A 21,882-nucleotide genomic window follows, 5' to 3' on the forward strand; every position below is an offset into this window, starting at 1 on the left:
AAGCTCTGTCAACGCCACATCAGAATCCCACTGGCCAATTAGGGGAGGAAGCTTTTCCTGGCAACAGAGGAGGTCGAAGGCAGCAATGTTAGTGGAACCTGTGCTGCTTGTATCTACTAAGGCCTTGATCCTGCAAGTGGATCCATGTGGATGGATTCTCAGCAGGGGGGCACAGATCTGAGTGAAGGGTAGAGTTCCTAGGGCTGTGAAGATAATTCTGTTCCATGTCACACTTGGAAGGTTATCTCCCCTGAGCTGGCATTGCCTTGTACTGAACAGCTGGCATGAGAGTTTGGGGCATAGCGAGTACACAGGTTCTTAAGGATGGTACCCAGTGCTGTACAGCTCCTACCGTCTGCATGCAAAGAACTATAGTGTGTGCAAATGGCAAGAGTAGGGTAACTCAGGTTTAGAGTTGGATATGGCCATGTGCAAATTTAAATGACCCTTTGAAGTCGCTCTGTGTGTTTTGTGTTAATGTGCCTGTAAATAACAGCATCATCACTGAAAGGGTTTTGTTCACTTCAGGTTTTTCTGGAAAATGTGGAAACCTTCATAAAACAAATAGATTCTGTGAATTACATCAACTTATTTTTCACCGAGTTGAAGTAAGTATTGTTCTTCTGATAAAAGAACACCTGGTAAATAAAGCCGCAGTTTCATTGTTCTGGAAGCTGGAGAATGGGGGCTGGGTCTCAAAGAACCAGAGGATTCAGTCTGACCAAGTGGATGGTGACTGCTTCCAACTGCCAGGTGAGCTGGCTGTGGGCCTGGTCCATCCAGGCAGAGGGATTCCGCAAGATGGACTCACTTGTGACTATTGGTTTGATTTGGCCAACTGGGGACTTACGTTTTGTTTGGCTGTAGCACTTTGTAGTAGGGCTGTCGATTTAATCACAGTTAACTCAAAAAAATTAATCACAATTAAAAAAATTAATCACAATTCATTGCAGTTTTAATTGCACTGTTAAATAATAGAATACCAATTGAAATTTATTAAATATTTTGGATGTTTTTCTACATTTTCATATACATTGTATTGTGTGTTGTAATTGAAATCAAAATGTATATTATTTTTATTACAAATATTTGCACTGTAAAAATGATATAAACAAAAGAAATAGTATTTTTCAATTCACCGCATACAAGTACTGTAGTGCAATCGCTTTATCATGAAAGTGCAACTTACAAATGTAAATTTTTTTTGTTACATAACTGCACACAAAAACAAAACAATGTAAAACTTCAGAGCCTACAGTTCCACTCAGTCCTACTTCTTCTTCAGCCAATTGCTAAGACAAACAAGTTTGTTTACATTGACAGGAGATAATGCTGCCCTCTTCTTATTTACAGTGTCACCTGAAAGTGAGAACAGGCATTTGCATGGCACTTTAATAGCTGCCATTGCAAAGTATTTACATGCCAGATATGCTTAACATTCGTATGCCCCTTCATGCGTTGGCCACCATTCCAGAAGACATGTTTCCATGGTGATGACACTCATTAAAAAAATAATGCGTTAATTAAATTTGTGACTGAACTCCTTGGGGGAGAATTGTATGTCTCCTGCTCTGTTTTACCCACATTCTTCCATATATTTCATGTTATAGCAGTCTCGGATGATGACTCAGCACATGTTCATTTTCAGAACAATTTCACTGCAGATTTGACAAAATGCAAAGAATATGAGATTTCTAAAGAGAGCTACAGCACCCGACCCAAGGCTTAAGAATCTGAAGTACCTTCCAAAATCTGAGAGGGACGAGGTTTGGAGCATGCTTTCAGAAGGCTTAAAAGAGCAACACTCCGATGCAGAAACTGCAGGGCCTGAACCACCAAAAAAGAAAATCAACCTTCTGCTGGTGGCATCTGACTCAGATAATGAAAATGAACATGCGTCGGTCCACGCTGCTTTGGATTGTTATTGAGCAGAACCCGTCATCAGCATGGACATATGTCCCCTGGAATGGTGGTTGAAGCATGAAGGGACATATGAATCTTTAGCGCATCTGGCACGTAAATATCTTGCGATGCCAGCTACAACAGTGCCACGAGAATGCCTGTTCTCACTTTCAGGTGACATGATAAACAAGAAGTGAGCAGCATTATCTCCTGTAAATGTAAACAAACTTGTTTGTACATAATTCTGCATTTGTAAGTTCAACTTTTATGATAGAGATTGCACTACAGTACTTGTATGAGGTGAATTGAATCACTATTTCTTTTGTTTTTTTACAGTGCAAATACTTGTAATCAAAAATAAATATAAAGTGAGCACTGTATGCTTTGTGTTCTGTGTTGTCATTGAAATCAATATATTTGAATATGTAGAAAACATCCAAAATATTTAAATAAATGGTATTCTATTATTATTTAACAGTGTGATTAATCGCACTGTTTTTAATCGCTTGACAGCCCTAGTTTGTATTTTTTTCTGGTTTGCCATGTGAATGTTTGAGAAAATCTCAGCAGTTGCTTCAGTAGTTGACATCCTCTGATTTAGGGGTCTCCTGTGGGAATTGCAGAGGGGAATAAAGAAACTGTTTTTTTTTTAAGGCTATTATTGTTTAGGCTCCTGACTAAGCGATTTTTCAAAAGGCTGAGTATGATTTGCTCCCTTTAAAGGCACTGGGAGCTGCTGGTTTGCTCAGCACTTCTGAGAATCAGGCCACTTCTTTAGATACCTAAACGTAGAGTGTGGAGTCTCATTTTGAAAATCTCAGCCTTAAATCTTTGTTTGGGAACCTAAACAAATGGCTTAATTTTCAAAAGTGCCAATCATCTTCATGTCAGAAGTGTCTGAGCCCTCCTCCTGCCTGAGCCCTCCAGTTGTCTGACAAAGAAAAAATCATCTTGAAATGGAGTCTGCCTATTGCCCTGTATCACTTGTAGAATAGAAGTTTTATGTTTCCCTGGGGAAAGGATAAGAGAACAAAGCATGCACGATGGATATTAATCCACTTCATGAGTCCTTTCCAGTTGTGCCAGATAATGACAGGATAAGGAACTACATAGAAGAGAGAGTACTAGTAATCTTAAAGTGCGTTGTACTGTACTCCTCATTTAACGTTGTCCAGGTTAACGTTTCGTTGTTACGTTGCTGATCTATTAGGGAACAAGCCCGTTTAAAGTTGTACAATGCTAGGGTTACCATATTTTAAGTGTCCAAAAAGAGGACACTCCATGGGACCCCAACTCCGCCCCCAGCCCTGCCCCTTCTCGGCCCCAACTCTGCTACTTCCCGCGAACATTTGATTCGCGGGAAGCCTGAAGCATGCAGGCAGCAGGTAAGCTGGGGCTGGGGCTGGGACTGGCGGGCGCGAGGAAGCGCGGCCCAGTCCAGCCCCCCCGGCCGAGCGGCTCCCTCCGGCAGCCGGCCCAGGCCAAGAGGCTCTGGCCCCGGTGTCTCCTGCCCGGGTTGGCTCGGGCCCTGGGGCGCCGGCCCTTGGCCGAGCATCTCTGGCTCCGGCCGAGCACCGCCGGCCCTGGCCGGCCGAGCCCTTGGCTCGGGCCCTGGGGCGCCGGCCCCTGGCTGAGCGTCCCCGGCCGAGCGCCGCCGGGTTCTGGCCCCTGGCCGAGCACCGCTGGCCCCTCCCTCCCTATTTTCCCGGACATGTCCGGCTTTTTGGGATTTCCTCCCGGATGGGGATTTGAGGCCCAAAAAGCCAGACATGTCCGGGAAAATCCGGACGTATAGTAACCCTATGCAATGCTCCATTATAACGTCGTTTGGCAGCTGCCTGCTTTGTCCACTGCTTGCAGGAGTCTCTGGAAGAGCAGCCCCTCCTTGTCCCCAAAATTCTCTGTAAGGTATGTGGCTCAGCTCGGCAGCTACCCAGCAGCAGTTCAGCTGTCCCTCCCCCCCGCCCTCTGCCTTGGAGCTGCTCCTGGAGTTTCCTGCTTGCTAGGGAAGGGCGGGAGAGGGGTGCTGATATCAGGATGTCCTGCTCTCCCACTCTGTACCCCTTCTCCACAAAGCAGAGGAGGGGGACAGGGCTCAGGGACAGAAAGTAGGGAGCTTGCTGGAAGCTGTTGCTTCCTGTCTGAACTGGCTGATCTGCTTAAAAGGGCAGCGTACTTGAAGTGGGACCAGCGTACTTAAAGGGGCAATGCACGTTGCTCTCTCTCTCTCATGCACGCACCCCCCAGCACTTTGGAAAGTCAGCACCTGTGCAGCCATGCATGTGCTGTCAGGAGGAGGGAGTGGTGCACTCCAGCTGGATAGTGTGGGCTCAACATCATGTTCAGTTTTTGCAGGGAAGTGTTTGCAGCTACTGCCCTGCATCTATTGTGTTTCCTCCCTCCTGCCTCAGTCCATGCTGCCTTGCAGAGTGTGAGGCTACATTAACAACAGCGGATTAACCCTTGAGGGCTCAGCTGAGTGCTAGTTCATCATTTAGCAGCAAGGCATTCCCTGGGAAATATCCCACCCTCTGATTCCACCACCTCAACCAAGCTTCACAGTCATTCATTGCTGTGTACAATATTAAACTGTTTGTTTAAAATTGTTTAAAACTTATACTGTATATGTACATAATGTCTTTTGTCTGGTGAAAAAAATATCCCTGGAACCTAACCCCCCCTATTTACAGTCATTCTTATGGGGAAATTGGATTTGCTTAACATCGTTTCGCATAAAGTTGCATTTTTCAGGAACAGAACTACACCGTTAAGTGAGGAGTTACTATATATGTCTTCTGGCACGAGTATTTGTGCTGGGCTGTGAGTTGGGGCCCAACTGGTATGTATAGTGCATGTTTCTTCTTAGAGAAGAAGACTTCACAAAGACTATGTACCCATCTCCAGTTAGCAGCAATGTCCAGCTACAACAGTGTTCTGATCAGAAAAAAGTAGACCTTATCTGTGATGCAATGAGAGCTGCCATGGAAAACATCAATCCACAAAAGTAAGTGAAATGCCATCTGCAGTTTAGAACAGAACAGTAATAGAAAGTCATTTTTAGAGCTGGCTAAAAAGTAAGAAAAATTTTTATTTCAGAGGGGTTGAAGTGAAGCCCTATTTTTCTTTTTTTTAAAAATATCTGAAAACATAAGACTCTTTTCACTTATTGACAACTAGCTTTTGATAAGTGAAAAACTGAATTTTTTTAGAAATTTTATTTAAAACTTTTAACAAAAAATCAATGTTTGACAGTGGGGAAAATGTTTTGGTGAAAAATTTTGCTTCAGAAAAAAGGCCTTTTTTCAACAATAAACTTTGTTTAAAAAAAAAAAAAAGGTTGACTAGCTTTAGTAACTTGCACTGAGCTCTGTTGTCCAGAGGTAAAGGCTGATGTGGTGAGGAAGCCGGTTTTCTGTTTTAATTAAGGCATCATCAGAGTTTATACATGTACTGTATCCCAGGGATCATCCCGGGCAAAATGTTCCTCCTTGGTATGTTCTTCACCCTTTATTCTTTTCAAATAAAAAACAAAATCCCCAAATCCCAACCCTTCCATTAAAGCAAAGACCACACTAAAATATTCAGTAATAGAACTTAAAAAATACAGTAGAACCTCAGAGTTGAGAACACCTTGGGAATGGAGGTTGTTCATAACTCTGAAATGTTTGTAACTCTGAACAAAACGTTATGGTTGTTCTTTCAGAAGTTGAACATTGAATTAATAGAGCTTTGAAACTTTACTATGCAGAAGAAAAGTGCTGCTTTTAACCTTACTTTAAATGAAACAAGCACAAACAGTTTCCTTAAAAAAAGATTTGACAAGGTTAAACTTTCCCTTTATTTTTTTAGTAGCTTATGTTTAACATAGTAATGTACTGTATTTGCTTCTTTCCCCCCCCCCCCCCCTTTGTCTGTGCTGCTGCCTGATTGTGTTCTTCCAGTTTCAAATGAGGTGTGTGGTTGACTGGTAATTCTGGTGTTCATAACTCTGAGGTTCTATTGTAGATTGTTGATCTTCTCCTTCTGATTGGTTTCTTGCTTTGTTTCTTGTTGTCTGTTTCCCTCAGATACTGTCTTTCAATACTGACATCCCATGTGAAGAAAAGCACCCCAGAACTGGAAATTGCCCTTCAAAAAGTGCACGAGCTGCGAGGTACAGTGCTCTTCGTTCAGATGGCAAGTAAAGGGCTGCACATCTGGGGAGAGTTCAGAGAGTAACTCTGATTATTAGCATTATTTACCCCTGATTTTTGACTCTGAATAACAGAAATTTGTCCAGGCCTCACAAAGTTCAGTTCAGAGTCTATGAAGTTAGCTGTCACAATGAAATAGCACTGGATAGCACAAAAGAGACAGTCACATATGGTTACTCTTGCTTGGTGTTGTGATCATTAGTCTGTAGTCAGGGATTGGTTAATCATATCCGTGAATGAGCCTGGGTATATTAGCTGCCTCCTTCATCCCCTTTTTTTTTTTTTTTTTTGCATGGGTGTTCTGTGTGCCCCATGCCTGTCGCTGGTCCCTCAGCATGGCACACTTGATGTCATTCTGCAGTGATATAAGCAGGATGCAAGTTGTGTTGTCCCTTGCTTCAGGCCAGGCCCTGAAGACTGCCATGCTGCTGTTCAGGATACTACGTGAATAGCTGAGGCAGGCATCCCCAGCATTCCCTCTTTCAAGCACAAGACTGAATGGGATGATTTAGTTGGGGTTGGTCCTGCTTTGAGCAGGGGATTGGACTAGATGACCTCCTGAGGTCCCTTCCAACCCTGATATTCTATGATTCTATGAATCGTTAGAGCAGGGGGACTGCCTGTCTGTCTCTGAAATCAGACCGTGCTGTTTCTAATGAGCTAAGTGAGCATGCGTTCTCATGGTGTGCCTGGAGCTCACGGAACAGCCTTTGATTGGTGCAAGGTACAAGTGATTTTTGATGGCTCTGTTTCCCACGATTACAGAGACTGTTTCACCAGCAGCTGAGGGGGTGACTGCAGAAGCAGCGTTGAAGTATCTACTCTTCCTGGTTGACGTCAATGAACTGTACGATCACTCCCTGGGCACATACGACTTTGATTTGGTTGTCATGGTGGCAGAGAAGTCTCAGAAGGTCATTGTGACACTACTTGTTCTTACCGTTTTCTAATTTTCAAAACAAAATTACCAAAGTTTCAAAGGTGGATTGTTTCCGAACCATAACTCTGTACCAGTCCAGACACCCATCTTCCAGCCCTAAAGTCCAAGTGCCCTCACAGGCCAGCCCCTATCTCCTCAGCACTGTTTGGGAAACCACCCGCTCAAGTTTGGGGAATATACCCTCCCAGGGGCAAGGGTGCTCTGTCCTTGGAGAGCAGAGTTAATGAGGTGCTGACTTTGTGCCACTAGTGAGGAGAGGTGTAGAAATCTTGGCTTTCCACTTCTGTGCTTTTGAGGTGATCAGGTATATGGTGTACTGTGACCTCAGCTGAGTGACAGCACGTGTGCATGTGAATTTTCCAGTTGGGTTTCGTTTAGGAGAGGCTCTCCATGGCACTCTGTTTCGGAATTGGCTGGTACGTCACAGAGATCCCCAACTTCAGGGAAGGAGTTGCTGCTGGCCCTCAAGTAAAAACACTGTTTATAGTGTTAGGGGTTTCTTCCCAACCATTAAGGCTGGAAACACTTTTTAAAAATGAAATGTGAGATTCTGGAATATCTACTCGCTGGCAAAAAGTCAGACGAGACAGAGAAGGAAACAGTTTTGATCAATCAGGACGTCAAAAATTAACACAATTGTAAACTGAAAATAGAGCTGTCCTCTGTCTGCCCATGACATGCTGCTAAAATCCAAATGGGAGTTGATTTTCAAATCTCAGTAATGAACTAGCTAGAAGGGCCTAAAACCATAAACCAGTGGTTCTGAACCAGGGGTACGTGTACCCTTGGGGGTATGCAGAGGTCTTCCAGAGGATACATCAACTCATCTAGATATTTGCGTAGTTTTACAACAGGCTACATAAAAAGCATTAGCGAAGTCAATACAAACTAACATTTCATGCAGACAATGACTTGTTTATACGGCTCTATATACTGAAATGTAAGTACAATATTTATATTCCCATCAATTTATTTTATAATATGGTAAAAATGAGAAAGTAAGCAATTTTTCAGTACTAGTGTGCTGTGACACTTGTATTTTTATGTCTGATCTTGTAAGCAAGTAGTTTTTAAGTTGAGCTGAAAGTTGGGGGTATGCATGACAAATCAGACTCCTGAAAGGACTTCAGTAGTCTGGAAAGGTTTAGAGCCACTGCCGTAAACCATCCAGAGGGAGTGATATTTAGTAACTCTCAAGCTAGCAGATTTGATTGATAGTTCCAGCTTTTCTTGCTGATTATGGGCTGCATGTTGTGGGAGATGCAGTTGCCAGGGTATTATTTGACTGAGCAGTTTGACATATAAGAGGCAACGCAGTTATCTGATGTGCTTTGCAGGACCCTAAGGAGTACCTACCATTCTTAAACACCCTCCAGAAAATGGAAACCAACTATCAACACTACACTATAGACAAATACCTGAAAAGATACAAGAAGGCACTCTGCCACCTCAGCAAATGTGGTAAGTGCCCTGCATGTATTGTGTCTCTGGGACGTGATTCTCTGTTGTAGCATTTCACCCCCTTCTACAGAATAGGATAAAAAGAAAATGAGTGTCACAGGAAGCCAATGTGGGATCCTTGTTTGGCTTTGTTGCTGTTGCACAAATTAACTTCGTTACTTGATTTTATACCTTGCTTTGGAAAGACACTTTTTATGGAGGGTTCTTTTGCTGAAGCACAAGTTCTGTCGTAAAAGTGGCTTGTAAAGGAAGCAAGTTGATCATTAGGCTCTGTTTGTTGTGGGCATGCAGAGATGGTGTTGTGTGGCTGAAATAATGGCACGGTCATTAGTTCCTGTGTCCTGAATGGCTCAGATCACTTTATTATTGTTCAGGTTGGGGCCAGGAAACAATCCTGGCTCCTATGACAAAGCTCCTAAGGGCTGTGGTGGGGCCAGGCCTGCACCCCATGTCCTACAGAAGCTAAGGTGTAGCTCGGTGATACTCAGATCTCAGTGGTTCAGGAGCCAAATTAGCAATCCGCACAGGAGTGTGAACTCCTTGTTTCATTTACTGTAGTACTATAGATTCATATTTAAACAATATGACAGAGGACATATTTGACTTACACACACACACATACACGCACACAATTCTTACAGCAAAATGACTGACGAAGTATTATTATTTTATCAACTACAGTTGGTTAATACTAGGGCTGTCAATCACAGCTAACTCATGAAATTAACTCAAAAAAATTAATCTTGATTAAAAATATTAATCGTGCTGTTAAACAACAGAATACCAATTGAAATGTATGAAATAGTTTGGATTTGTTCTACATTTTCTCATATACATTATATTCTGTGTTGTACTTGAAATCAAAGTGTATATCGTTTTTTGTTACAAATATTTGCACTGCAAAAATGATAAAAGAAATAGTATTTTTCAGTTCACCTCATAAAAGTACTATAGTGCAATCTCTTTGTTGCAAAAGTGCAACTTACAAATATAGATTTTTGTTTTGTTTTGTTACATAACTCCACTCAAAAACAAAACAATGTACAACTTCAGAGCCTTCAAGTCCACTCAGTCCTACTTCTTCTTCAGCCAATCACTAAGACAAACAAGTTTGTTTACATTTGCAGGAGATAATGCTGTCCTCTTCTTATTTACAATGTTACCTGAAAGTGAGAACAGGTGTTCGCGTGACACTTTTGTAACTGGCATTGCAAGGTGTTTACGTGCCAGAGATGCTAAACATTCATATGCCCCTTCATGCTTCGGCCCCCATTCCAGAGGACATGTTTCCATGCTGATGACTCTCATTAAAAAAATGATTAAATTAAATTTGTGACTGAACTCCTCGGGAGAAAATTGTATGTCCCCTGCTCTGTTTTACCCGCATTCTGCCATATATTTCATGTTATAGCAGTCTTGGATGATGACCCAGCACGTGTTGTTCATTTTAAGAACACTTTCACTGCAGATTTCACAAAACACAAAGAAAGGTACCAATGTGAGATTTCTAAAGATAGCTACAGCACTCGACCCAAGGTTTAAGAATCTGAAGTGCCTTCCAAAATCTGAGGGGGTGGAGGTGTGGAGCATGCTTTCAGAAGGCTTAAAAGAGCAACACTCCAATGCAGAAACTGCAGGGCCTGAACCACCAAAAAAGAAAATCAACCTTCTCCTTGTGGCATCTGATTCAGATAATGAAAATGAACATGCGTCGGTCCACACTGCTTTGGATTGTTATCGAGTAGAACCTGTCATCAGCATGGACGCATGTCCCCTGGAATGGTGGTTGAAGCATGAAAGGACATATGAATCTTTAGCACATCTGGCACATAAATATCTTGCGACGCCAGTTACAACAGTGCAGTGAGAATGCCTGTTCTCACTTCAGATGATGTTGTAAACAAGAAGCAGGCAGCATTATCTCCCGCAAATGTAAACAAACCCGTTTGTCTGAGTGATTGGCTGAACAAGAAGTAGGACTGAGTGGACTTGCAGGCTCTAAAATTTTACATTTTTAATGCATTTTTTTAACATAATTTTACATTTGTAAGTTCAACTTTCATGATCAAGAGATTGCACTACAGTACTTGTATGAGGTGAATTGAATCACTATTTCTTTTGTTTTTTTACGGTGCTAATACTTGTAATCAAAAATAAATATAAAGTGAACACTGTGCACTTTGTATTCTGTGTTGTCATTGAAATCAGTATATTTGAAAATGTAGAAAACATCCAAAAATATTTAAATACATGGTATTCTATTATTGTTTAAAAGTGCGATTAATTGCGATTAAGTTTTTTAATTGTGCGATCAATTTTTTTAATAGCTGGACAGCCCTAGTTAATACCATAGTAAAAGCATCCTGATTGGTTAATAATTAAATCACAGTGTTGTAATATCATGTGCTGCAAAGAGCCCCTTGTGGCTCGCGAGCCTCAGTCTGAGTATCACTGGTGTAGCTGGTAAGTTGTGCTATGGCCCCAAAGCTCAGCCAGCCAGCCTTTCCCACAGGGCAAGTGAATTGGTGAGCGTCGTGTACCCTGCCATGCTGTGTCTGTACCACTGGAGGACAGTGAATTGTTTCCTCAGGTACAGAGCACTTCTCTGAATTTCTGAACTTGGTGAAGGATCAGAATTTGTATAACGAAGCCCTGAAGTTGTATCCCCCTGATACTCCAGAACACAAGGTGCGTGACCTGTGCTGTGAACCTAGGGAGTGGTGGTTCTGTGCTCATGGAATGCTGGCCCCTGCTGGTTGCAAGGGATTAATATGGAATGCTTGAAACCAGGAACTCCTGTTCCCTGCACTGCACTTCCAAACTGTTTTGTTTTGTTTAATGGTGAACTGCAGCTGCTCTTACTGCCCCTTGGTGGGTGAGGGAGGGGATGTTAATAATGAGAAGTGTCTGCGATGCTCCCTATCCCCCTCATTTGGGGGGCTGCTGCTCAGATCCCAATCCTTTGCAGCATTGCTGTTCCTGCCCCCCCCCCCCCTTTTTCCCTGAGAGCCCTGCTTCTTCCCCCCCCCCCCCCCCTTGCCCTTCTGAAGTCACCCTGCAGCTTGTGCAATAACTGACCTGTTATGGGCAGGAATCCTGAGTAGCCAGAGAACTGCTGCCCCGCAACCAAACCCAGGCCTTGGCCTCATGGGATCTTGCCATGGTGGGCTTCACACTGCCTGCATGACAGCTGCCCTGAGAACCTAGCCAGCCCCAGGAGGCGCAGAGCAGTATGCATGTGTGCATGCCTGTGCGCTCTTGTCACGTGTGAGAGAGAGCACGTGTGCATTCTTGTGCCCTGGGACATTGGCCAGGGCAAGCCCTGAGCCAGCTGGCTACTGTGAGCTAAACCAGGACCAATTTCCTTGGCTCCTCTTTCTTCAGGCCTGTTGGTGATTCCATTCTCGTTGTTTGGTCTGACTCGCAGGCTGTCGGCAGTGCCTTTGGCGAGCACTTGAACCAGAAGCATCTGTATGAGCAGGCTGGACTGATCTTTGCCCGCTGCGGTGCATTTGAGAGAGCCCTCGATGCCTTTCTGAGCAGTGGTAGCTGGCAGCAGGCCCTCTGCATGGCCTCTCGGCTTGGTTACACGGTGGATCAGCTGGCTAGTCTTGCAAGGAGCCTGGCAGGTAAGAGTCGTTGGGTGCACAGAGCACAGGTGGCCATCTGGAGTCACTGGTTCAGTGTGGAACTTTCTGATACTTCACTGGGAATGTCAGATTCTTTTTGCAGCAAAAGGGTAGATTTTTTAGAGGCCAAGACCTTCAGGGAAAAAGGGCTGAGCATAGAGCTGAAATATTGCTAAGAGGTGTGCCATGCCATGCCATGCCACGCCACAGCATTCATACCCAGGCTTGGTGTGTTTAGCTGCTGGGGAGGCATGTAATTTATTGCAGGAGCCAGGACCATCATGGGGGAATACCCTTGGATGCACCACTAGCCTGGAGCAAACAATCCCAGCGAGCTGTCTTCTGCATCCTCCTCTGGTGGAGGTGTGTTGAACTTCTCTTCTGACACACTTTGCCAAAACCACTTAGTTTTCACATAGTTCTGCAGCAGCGAAGCCCCATGTCTCGTCCAAGCCTAATGAGAATGGGCAGAGCTCTTGCATGGCTCAGCGCTATCCCCACGTAGAGGACTGCTTGTGAGAGGAAAGGCTGTGGAAGGAAGCGTACTCGCTTGTTCTATAACAGAGGTCCCCAAAGTGTGGGGCATGCCTCCCTAGCGGGGTGCAGAAGAACACCTGGGCCAATCGCACGGGAGGGGACAGATTCCCCCCAGCCCTGCTCTGGTCCTGCCCCCAGCTGCCTCCCCAGCTCCTGGCCCCATTCCCAGCATCGGCATGACTCCACTCCCGGACCCACACCAGCCCCCAGCCTGTGCCACTCTGTTCTTGGCCTAGAGCTGAAGCTGGGGGCAAGGTTGAGAGAGGAGGCGCACCTGGCCGTGGGCCTGGCCGCGGCTCTGACCCAGCCGCGGCCCCATTTCCAGCTGCGGCCCCAGCCTCGGCCTCTTACCCCTGTCCATGTTCCCGCCCCCAGCTGTGGCCCTGTTCCTGGCTCGCGGGGTTAGAGGGGGGTGTGGACAGGGGTAAGGTGGGGGTGACCCTCAAAAGTTTGGAACCACAGTTCTAGAAATTGCCCCAATAACACATCAGTGGGTCTAATGGTCCCTGTACAATCTGCTCCCCCATTCCCCACTCACAATGTGACCAAAATGACTCCTTTGCAGACCCCACCCTCCTCGAGGGCCGGTAAATGTAACTGTGTGTTGTGATACAGTGGGGCTGGCCCCAGCAGGGTGGCATGGCTCTGGTGTACCCTCCTCCCTGCCGGTTTGCCGGAAACCCTTGGCTCCTGTGTGCCCACTCTCTCATTGGTTGTTATTCCTTTTACTTAAATGGTGACTTAATGCAGCTCCCCGCATAGGAAACGGGATTGTGACAGTGGCGGGCTGTTCAGTCCAGCAGACAGAGGTCTGACAGATCCAGTGGTGGGAAGTAAGGCGTACATTGTGAGCCGTGAGGGGAGTTCACCATTGGAACCATTTTTTTCATAGATTCAGTGCCCAACAGGACCATTGTCGTCATCTAATTTGACCTCCTTACGAAGAGTCACGCTGAGTGTTCCATCACTGGCAGCTTTAAACCAAGAGCTTTTCTGAAAGATGCTCTAGTTCGGTTAGGAATTAATTCAGGGAAGTCCTATGGCCTGCGTTACATGGAAGGGCAGGCAAGATGATCACAGTGGCCCCCTCAGACTTTAAAAATTTGACTCTTATTAGAAGCTGTTGGTTTTAAAACAGCTTTCTAAAAAGCTTAACTGGACAGTGCAGCACTGGGACCCAGAGGGCAGGGCAGTGGGCTGGGAGTCAGGAGACCTGGGTTCTGGTCCCTGCCCTGCCCCTGACCTGTTGGGTGAGCCTGGGGAAGTCATTTCTCATCTCTTCCCTTTCCTTTCCCTCTCTTTGTGTACAGACGGCAGGCTGTTTGTGACGCACCAGACATCATGGGGCCCCAGCCTCAGTTGGGCTCTCTGGGTGCTCCTGTCATGTACGTGATTATTACTGATGAGGATTAGATGGCAAAGCTGCTGGGGAATTTTCACGGCACAGCTGCCTTTCCTCTCTCTCCTTGACGCCCATTTCTGGTCTGAGAGATGAGTGCTCATTGAGCAGAGAAGGGATGACTGTTCCTGCAGACCTCGTGCTGGCAGTGAGAAGGCTGGGGCAAGTTCTGCATGAGCAAGATCTGTAAGGTCTGGCTCAAGTTTAAATAAAGGAAACCTCCATTTGCACGCAAACATGTTCATGTTCTCTCTCTCCCCGGGGCATAGGGAAAATGGATGCAAACAGGCTTCCTTCAGCCAGCCAGAAGAATTAGTATTAGTGGGCTCATGGATGCTACAGACTGACACTGCGGGTTCATTAGCCCCAATGGTGGGCATCCTCCACTTTTAGATCAGGTCTCTTGTCTGGACCCAAACTCCAGCTATTCCTGAAATGCTTAATTCTGTCCTTCTTTTCTAGGAAAACTAATTGAACAGAGAAAACATGCTGAGGCAGCCATACTCCTGGAGCAATATGCACAGGTACTGTGCACCCTGGTGCACCTCCCTTTTGCCTGCCCTCGTTCCGATCTCTCGACCCAGGGCTTATGTCCCCTCACTGTCGTATAGACTCTCTGTTTGGGCACCTCTGACAAAAAGATTAACCAGCCTGGGGCTGAATAGGAGCTAAGCAGAAGCTATAGGACAGGACAACAAAGCCTGTGGTGTGCTTCCAAGTGTTTATGGGGGGGACTTATCAGTGGTATGGTTGAGCTGGGTGTAATAAATTTCAGTTGGCTGCCAAGAGTCCTGAAAGGAACACGTCCGTGTCTGCTGCTGCAATAGCTATTGAAGAATACTGGCACTGGATGTGTTGCAGTTTAAATCACACTTGTATAGACACTTAAGTAGACTTGATTTTTGCCCTCTGCTGTCAGGAACTTGAAGCCAGTCTCTGTTCTCACATGCCTGTGGAGTGAGCGAGTGCCCAAGAGTGGTGCTGGCCCTGGCATTGCCGGGCTAGGTTTTGGGATGGCAGGTAGGATAGTGGAGGAGAAAATCAACAAAACTTGGAGTTAAGATGTCCTTATGCTGAAAATATGTAGATTGGCTTCAGGCAGGATTCCTGACCCTGACTGCAGTACAGTTGTGATGGGAGCTGTGCTTGAGCAGTTGCAATCCAGAAGCCCAATGCCCCATGCCAGAGGTAACGCCTGATTGTAGGACAGTAACCATTGCGTCCTTGGTCTCCTTTCCCCAGGACTACGAAGAGGCTGTGCTCCTGCTCTTGGAAGGGACCGTCTGGGAAGAAGCCTTAAGACTAGTAAGGGCATTCCAAAGTACTAACTCCTAGAGAGTTCCTAGTTTGTCTATCTCCTGAGAGAACTCTCCACTTCCTCACCTTGCTCTCTCCCCAGATTCACAAGTACAGCAGACTAGACATTCTGGAGACCAACTTCAAACCTGCTATCCTAGAAGGTGAGTCTCTTATTGTGAGGAGTCCTCCATGCAGAGGGCTCTCTGCTTGTTTGTAATGGAGTCCTAGGGAATGTGGTGAGACCTGGCATCGGAAGATGTTTGGAAGGCGTTTCATTGGCTCTGCCTAGTTACAAGTGGATGGCTATTTGTAACACCGACAGCGGTCAGGATTGAACATGGGACTTCTGGAGCTAAATACATGAGCCTCTACTGCATGAGCTGAAAGCCACATGGCCTTTAGCTAAGGCTGTAGAGCAGACTCATTCTCTCTCTCTAAGTGGTCTTGGTGCCACTAGATGGGACAGGACACCACACCCAGAAGATGTGTGGGTTACATACTTCCCCTAGATGAGGAAGTGTATCCTGAACTTCAGAGACTTCCCAGTTGAAATCCCGGATGAGCCCCCACTTGTAACACCGACAGACCCTGTTCATTGGCGGACGGGATTGAACCTGGGACATCTAGAGCTAAATACATGAGCCTCTACTGCCAGAGTTAAAAGCCACATGGCTGCCAGCTAAGGCTGTAGCAGTCTCATTAATCTCTCGCTAAGTGGTCTCGGTGCCACTAGATAGGACAGAACACCACCCCAGGAGGTGTGTGGGTTACATATTCACATCTGACTCTGCTCAGCACAGCTTAGCATGCAGCAACGTGACAAGCACTTTTGACTCAATCTTGCCCTCCTTGAGATCAGTGGCAAAATTCGCCCAGACATCAGTGCTGTGTGATGGGATTTATGTGCATGGGGGAGAGTGAGGCTGGAAAAGTAGGAATATTGTTGGTTAGTAAAGGAAGCGCATTGACAGAGCTGTGTGCAGGGAAAGTGTATGTATATGGAGCTCCTCTGTGGAGGAGTTTCAAGGTGGGTTAGCCTTCCCTTTCCTGCTTTGAGGGCTAAAGGAAGGCTGGGCTGATATTGCTGGAGAATTCTCCTTCTCTTGGTGTTGGAGCTGGGAGTTGGGTGCTCTGTTCTCCTGGACCATCTTAATGAAAGGGGAATAGAAGAAGGGTCAGTACCACTGTGGCCACGAGCCTTACAAACAAGAGCCTCAAGTTAGGCTTCTAAACCCCAGGCTAGGCACATGGATGCCTTTGGCACTCTGGGTTTAGCAAACTACCTTTAAGCTTCTGTTGGCTTTTTTTAAGCTTTGAATTTCCATCCATCCTATGTGATCCCTGAAGAGTTCTGCCCCCACAGTGCTGGGCTCCCAGGCTTCAGAAAACGAACACAGCACATGTTAACAATACGAACACATGTTGACTCTAGCCCTGCTTCCAAAGGGAATTGAAAAAGGGTTTTAAAGTTTAGAATGTGCTTATTTATCTTTGGTCTGAACCTAACACCTTCCTGGCCCCTTTGCACCATCTGCTCTCTCTGCAGCTCAGAGAAATTATTTGGTGTTTCTGGATTCTCAGAAAACAACGTTCACTCGCCACAGAAAGCGCCTCCTGGTGGTTCGAGAGCTGAAGGAGCAAGCCCGCCAAGGGCTACTGGGTATGTTTTTGAACCAATGCAGGTCAATAACTAGCGATGTCTTAATGAATTCCTGAAAACACCAATGAAGTGGTTTCCCCGTAGGAGCATAAGAATGGCCATAGTGGGTCAGACCAATGGCCCCTTTAGCCCAGTATCCTGTCTTCTGACAGTGGCCAGTGCCAGGTGCTTCAGAGGGAGTGAACAGAACAGGGCAATCATCGATTCCCGGCTTCTGGCAGTCAGAGGCTTAGACACCCAGAACAAGGGGCTGTGTCCCTGACCATCTTGTCTAATAGCCATTGATGGACTTATCCTTGATGACCTTATCTAATTCTTTTTGAACCTAGTTTTTTGGCCTTCACAACACCCCCTGCCAGCGAGTTCACTGGTCGACTGTGCATTGTGTGAAGAAATACTTCCTTTTGTTTTAAACCTGCTGCCTATTAATTTCATCGGGTGATTCCTGACTCTTGTGTTATGTGAAGGAGTAAATAACACTTCCTTGTTTGCTTTGTCTTCATCATTCATGATTTTGTAGACCTCTATTATATCCCCCTTAGTTGTCTCTTTTCTAAGCCAAACAGTCTTCCTGTGCTCTCCTTAGGCCCTGTTGCTGGGGTCTGCTGTAGCTTGTGAAAGTGGCCTTCTGGTTTGATATTTCTTATAATTTTTTTTTTTTTCAAGAGTCAGAGAATTAGAATGTGACCTGTTGATTTCATTCACTTTGTGTGAAATCTTCGCATTTCCTGCTTTACAATTTAATTTTTTCTTCTACAGAGCTGTCAGTGTGACAGCTTTCCTGAGTTAAACACTTCCACATACATGTAAAAGCCCCACAGGAAAGGACCATGTTTTCCTTTCCACGCTGGCCAGTTGGAGTTTAGTCATGATCCGGACACATGCTGCATTGTAAAGCACCTGTTAGAGGTGAGGTTTCTGGTTCTTTCCCCTTTTGCCAGTTCAGGGAAGCCCATGGGGATTATTTTAAAAGAAAGCTACTCCTCTTTCTTCGAGTTTGTGTCCCTATGTGCACGCCCCTATGAACTGGAGACTGTAAAGTGGTGTCCGCTGGCCCACATCTGTGCAGTGCAGCTCCTGGGGCTCCCAGACGAGGGCAGATAAGGAAGTGTGACCCAGCTGCCTCTTAAACCTTCTCAAAGATCGAGGCAGAGCGATTGCATGTCCATTTATTCTTCTTCCAGTGCTTGCTTATGTCAATTCCATGTTATGTGCGTGCGTGTGTGGCTGCCAGAGATTTTTTGCCTTAAAGAATCTGTAGGGCCAGCTCTGGCGCCCCCTGGAGCCCCGCACTCATGTCGTTATATGAGGCTCCCCCAGTTCCTTCTTACTATCTGTGCGCTCTCTCAGTTCCTTCTTACTGCCCATGACGGTTGCTGGAACGCCTTTCTCCTTTATGACAGCAAGCGCGCCTAGTGGTTTTTCTTCTACAGTTCTTAGTGTTAGTAGTTAGTTAAGTTCAGATAGTTAGTAGTCCATTCAGGGACATTGTCCCAGGGATGAGGCATGCTCCGTTCCCCTGGCTTCAAACTGTGTTCCGCCTGTCACAAACCTATGCCAGTCAGCAACTCCCACGCAAGCTGTTTAAAGTGTCTGGGGAAGACACACATCAAAGACAAGTGCAGAATTTGTAAGGGCTTCAGGCCAACGACACAGAGATCCATCCAAAAGCCTTGCTGATGAAGGCGGCACTTAGACCATCCCACTCTGACTCGGCACCAAGCACGTCGATGTCGGTACAGAGTGCTCCACTGGCACCAATCACCATCACTGTTGCCGAGCAAGCAGCCCAGGAAGCAGCGCACAGATCGAGGGCGCTTCCCTGCGCTAAAGAAAGACAAAGAAGGGGTGGCAGGCAAAGGACCCATGTCGGGCCATTTGCTCTCTTTAGAGTGGCAAGAGGCAGCCTCTCCACCAGGGCTCCAAGCCCAGTAAGGGAACCACCTCTGACTCCCAGGAGCGGTAGGGGACCCTTGCACCTGGTGGTGCTTTCAACGTCAGAGGTGTTTCAGGTGGCCAGGGACCTCTTGGCTCTACCAGTGCCACCCACATCGCAGGTCTTGCCTTCAGCTGCAGAGTCAGTGAAGGCATCCCCTTCCAAAGGGAAGCCCAGCATGGGCCCACCGCAATGGTCACTGGGCCAATGCCAGTCCCCAGAGTCCTGGCACCGGTCAACAACACCGCAGCCCCAGCGACGTTTGCCTCAGTCTCTCCGGTACTGGTCGTCCTCCTCTCGGCATCGGTCGCTGATGCTACGGTGCCAATCACCAACCCTTCGGCACCGGTCTCCAACGCCTTGATCCCTGACTCCGTGTCACTCTCCGCTGTCTCGGCACTGATCTCTTCCACCCGGCACTGCTCCCCGGCCCCGCTCATAGCCGACAGTGGGAGGCTCCGACTTAAGTTCCCTCTAAGCTGCGTGGCCATGCAGCTGCCTATTAAGCTCTGCACAGGGGCTCAGAGCTGCAGCGGGGACCTGCCTTGGCCAGGGGAGAGGAGCCCCTCCCTCGGCCGGCCCGGCCCACCCAGTGGAGCTGCTGTGGCCAGGGAGAGGCGCCTCCTCCCCCGGCCCCGAGCTGCTGTGGTGAGAGGGCTGTGGGGAGTCCTCTTTCCCCTCTGCAGCCCCGGGGCAGCCTGCACCAGAAATCCCTCATCCCCAGCCCCACCCCAGAGCCTGCACCCCCAGCTAGAGCCCTCACCCCCTGCACTCCAACCCTCTGCCCCAGCACTAAGCCCCCTCCCACTCTCCAAATCCCTCGTCCCCACCCCTGCCACATGAATTTTGTTATGTGCACCAATATGGAGGTGATGCCCGGGGCCCCGCCGCCACCGCTGCTGGTCCTGGATTGCTGCTCCAGGGCAGTGCCAGGGACCGGCTGCCTGGGGCTGCCGGAGCAGCGGCTGGGCCCTGGGCTTCCCCAGCTGCTGGGCTGGTTCTGGGGTCGCACTGCAAGATGCACAGAGGTCACGGAAAGTCATGGAAGTCTTGACTTTCCGTGATCTTGGTGAATGATTTGCAGCCTTAGTTATAATATCTGGGACTCCATGGCTAAATTTAAGGATTCCCTGCCACAGGAGCTCAGACAAGAGTTTGCATCCATCTTGGAGCAGAGCAAGCCAGTGGCCAGAGCCCCTCTCCAGATAGCATTGGATGTACCCAATTCAGTGGCCAGCTCTATGGCCTCCACTGTGTCCATGCCCTCTCAGAAGGTGCCGCAGTCTATTCAGGACCTCCCATTTGAGGGCAATGCTCTGCTTTCAGAGAAGACATACCAAGCTGCATGGCTTGAAAGATTCCCATGCCACACCTTACTCCTTGAGCCTGTACCCGCCGAAGGCCTCTAGGAAACATTTCCGGCGACTTCCACCGCCTAGATTTTTGGGTCCACCGTGGCAGAGCTCCTACAAGAAAAGAGACAGAGGCTTTAAACCCTACTGACCCACCCCGTCCTCCTCGGCTGCCCTGTCGGGCCCCACACATCACCCAGATTGGCCCATGGCAGGTATTTTGAGGGTATGCCCGAGGACAGTCATCCAGTCTGGCCTCAGGATCCATTCCCCCATTCGTTTCTGAACCATTTGTCTCCTTTCCTCACTGCATAGACCCAGGTGACCTTGGACCCCGTTTGGTGCTCACACCGTAACACTGGTTACACCCTGCAGTTTTCCTCACTCCCTCCCACTCCTTTCCCCGGTCCCTCTTCAGGGACCCTTCTCATGAGCATCTCCTCATCCAGGAGGTGGAAACCCTCCTACGTTTAGGGGCCATAGGGGAAGTTCCTCAAGATATGAGGGGAAAGGGGTTTTATTCCTGATATTTCCTATCCCAAAGGCCAAAGAGGGCCTCAGATCCATCCTAGACCAGCGTAGCCTCAACAAATATCTCAAGAAGTTGAAGTTCCACATGGTCTCCTTGGCCTCCATCTGCTCTCTGGATCCAGGGGACTGGTACACTGCCCTCGATGTAAAGGATGCCTACTTCTATATTTCTATTGTCCGGGCCCATGGGCGCAGGAGATTCCTCTGATTTGTAGTGGGCCAACGCCATTAACAATTCACGGCGCTGCCCCTCAGCCTTTCGTATGCTCCGAGAGGCTTCATGAAGTGTATGGCAGTAGTGGCCGCTTTCCTGAGACGTTGAGGCAGTCTACCCATACCTCGACAACGGGCTTGTTAGAGGCAGGTCACAAGCCCGGGTTCAGCACAATCTCTATTTAGTGTGGCCCACCAGCCGGGATCTGGGCCTGCTTATAAACGAGCAGAAATGAATTCTGACCCCTGTTCAGTGGATAGAGTTTAGAGGAGCAGTACTCGACTCCACCCTGGCCAGGGCCTTCCTGCCAGAGTCCCAATTCTGAGCCATGTTGGACTTCATTGTGCACCTCAGGGCAAACCCGCTCACAACCGCCTGGATATGCCTCAAGCTGCTAGGCCACATTGCAGCGTGTACTGACGTGCTCCAGCACACACACGTACGCCTCAGATCCCTGCAGATGTAGTTGGCATCCGTTTACACTCCAAGGAGACAGTACTGGTCAAAGCCCTGTTGAAGACCTTCCATTAGAACAGCCCAAGCTCTTCAGTGTAGATACAGACTCCTCACTGCGTGCCCTTAAGGATTCAAGTCACTGGGAATTTATGACAAAAAGACATTTTAGCAGATCTCAAACACGCAGCTTTCCAGACGGTTCCAGTACCACCCACAGCAGGCCTTTCCTAGGCCTTTGGAGCCTTTGAGGGGGAGATCCAAACCTCACCCCCCTACCAATACCCAGTCAGCACCTCCTTCTAACAGACAGTTTTGACAATGTGGTCAAGAGAATTGAGCAGCCTATTTCCCCAGATCCTCTGCTCTCTACCAT

At 47.3% G+C, this 21,882-nt stretch overlaps 1 protein-coding gene across 4 annotated transcripts in view; it reads left to right on the forward strand.

Annotated features, from left to right (window-relative positions):
* Positions 1–21,882, forward strand: part of ELP1 (elongator complex protein 1) — a 113,636-nt gene that overhangs the window by 77,148 nt on the left and 14,606 nt on the right. For all 4 annotated transcript variants that reach the window (XM_034774385.1, XM_034774386.1, XM_034774387.1 and 1 more), the window contains 11 exons: positions 529–608; positions 4,769–4,906; positions 5,970–6,055; positions 6,861–7,009; positions 8,373–8,496; positions 11,087–11,184; positions 11,924–12,125; positions 14,524–14,585; positions 15,304–15,366; positions 15,461–15,521; positions 16,907–17,020. In XM_034774385.1, the coding sequence (XP_034630276.1) occupies positions 529–608; positions 4,769–4,906; positions 5,970–6,055; positions 6,861–7,009; positions 8,373–8,496; positions 11,087–11,184; positions 11,924–12,125; positions 14,524–14,585; positions 15,304–15,366; positions 15,461–15,521; positions 16,907–17,020 (1,177 nt within the window). The remainder of the gene's footprint in view (positions 1–528; positions 609–4,768; positions 4,907–5,969; positions 6,056–6,860; positions 7,010–8,372; positions 8,497–11,086; positions 11,185–11,923; positions 12,126–14,523; positions 14,586–15,303; positions 15,367–15,460; positions 15,522–16,906; positions 17,021–21,882) is intronic.

Source organism: Trachemys scripta, chromosome 6 (assembly GCF_013100865.1).
Source record: "Trachemys scripta elegans isolate TJP31775 chromosome 6, CAS_Tse_1.0, whole genome shotgun sequence".
NCBI classification, from domain to species: Eukaryota; Metazoa; Chordata; order Testudines; family Emydidae; genus Trachemys; species Trachemys scripta.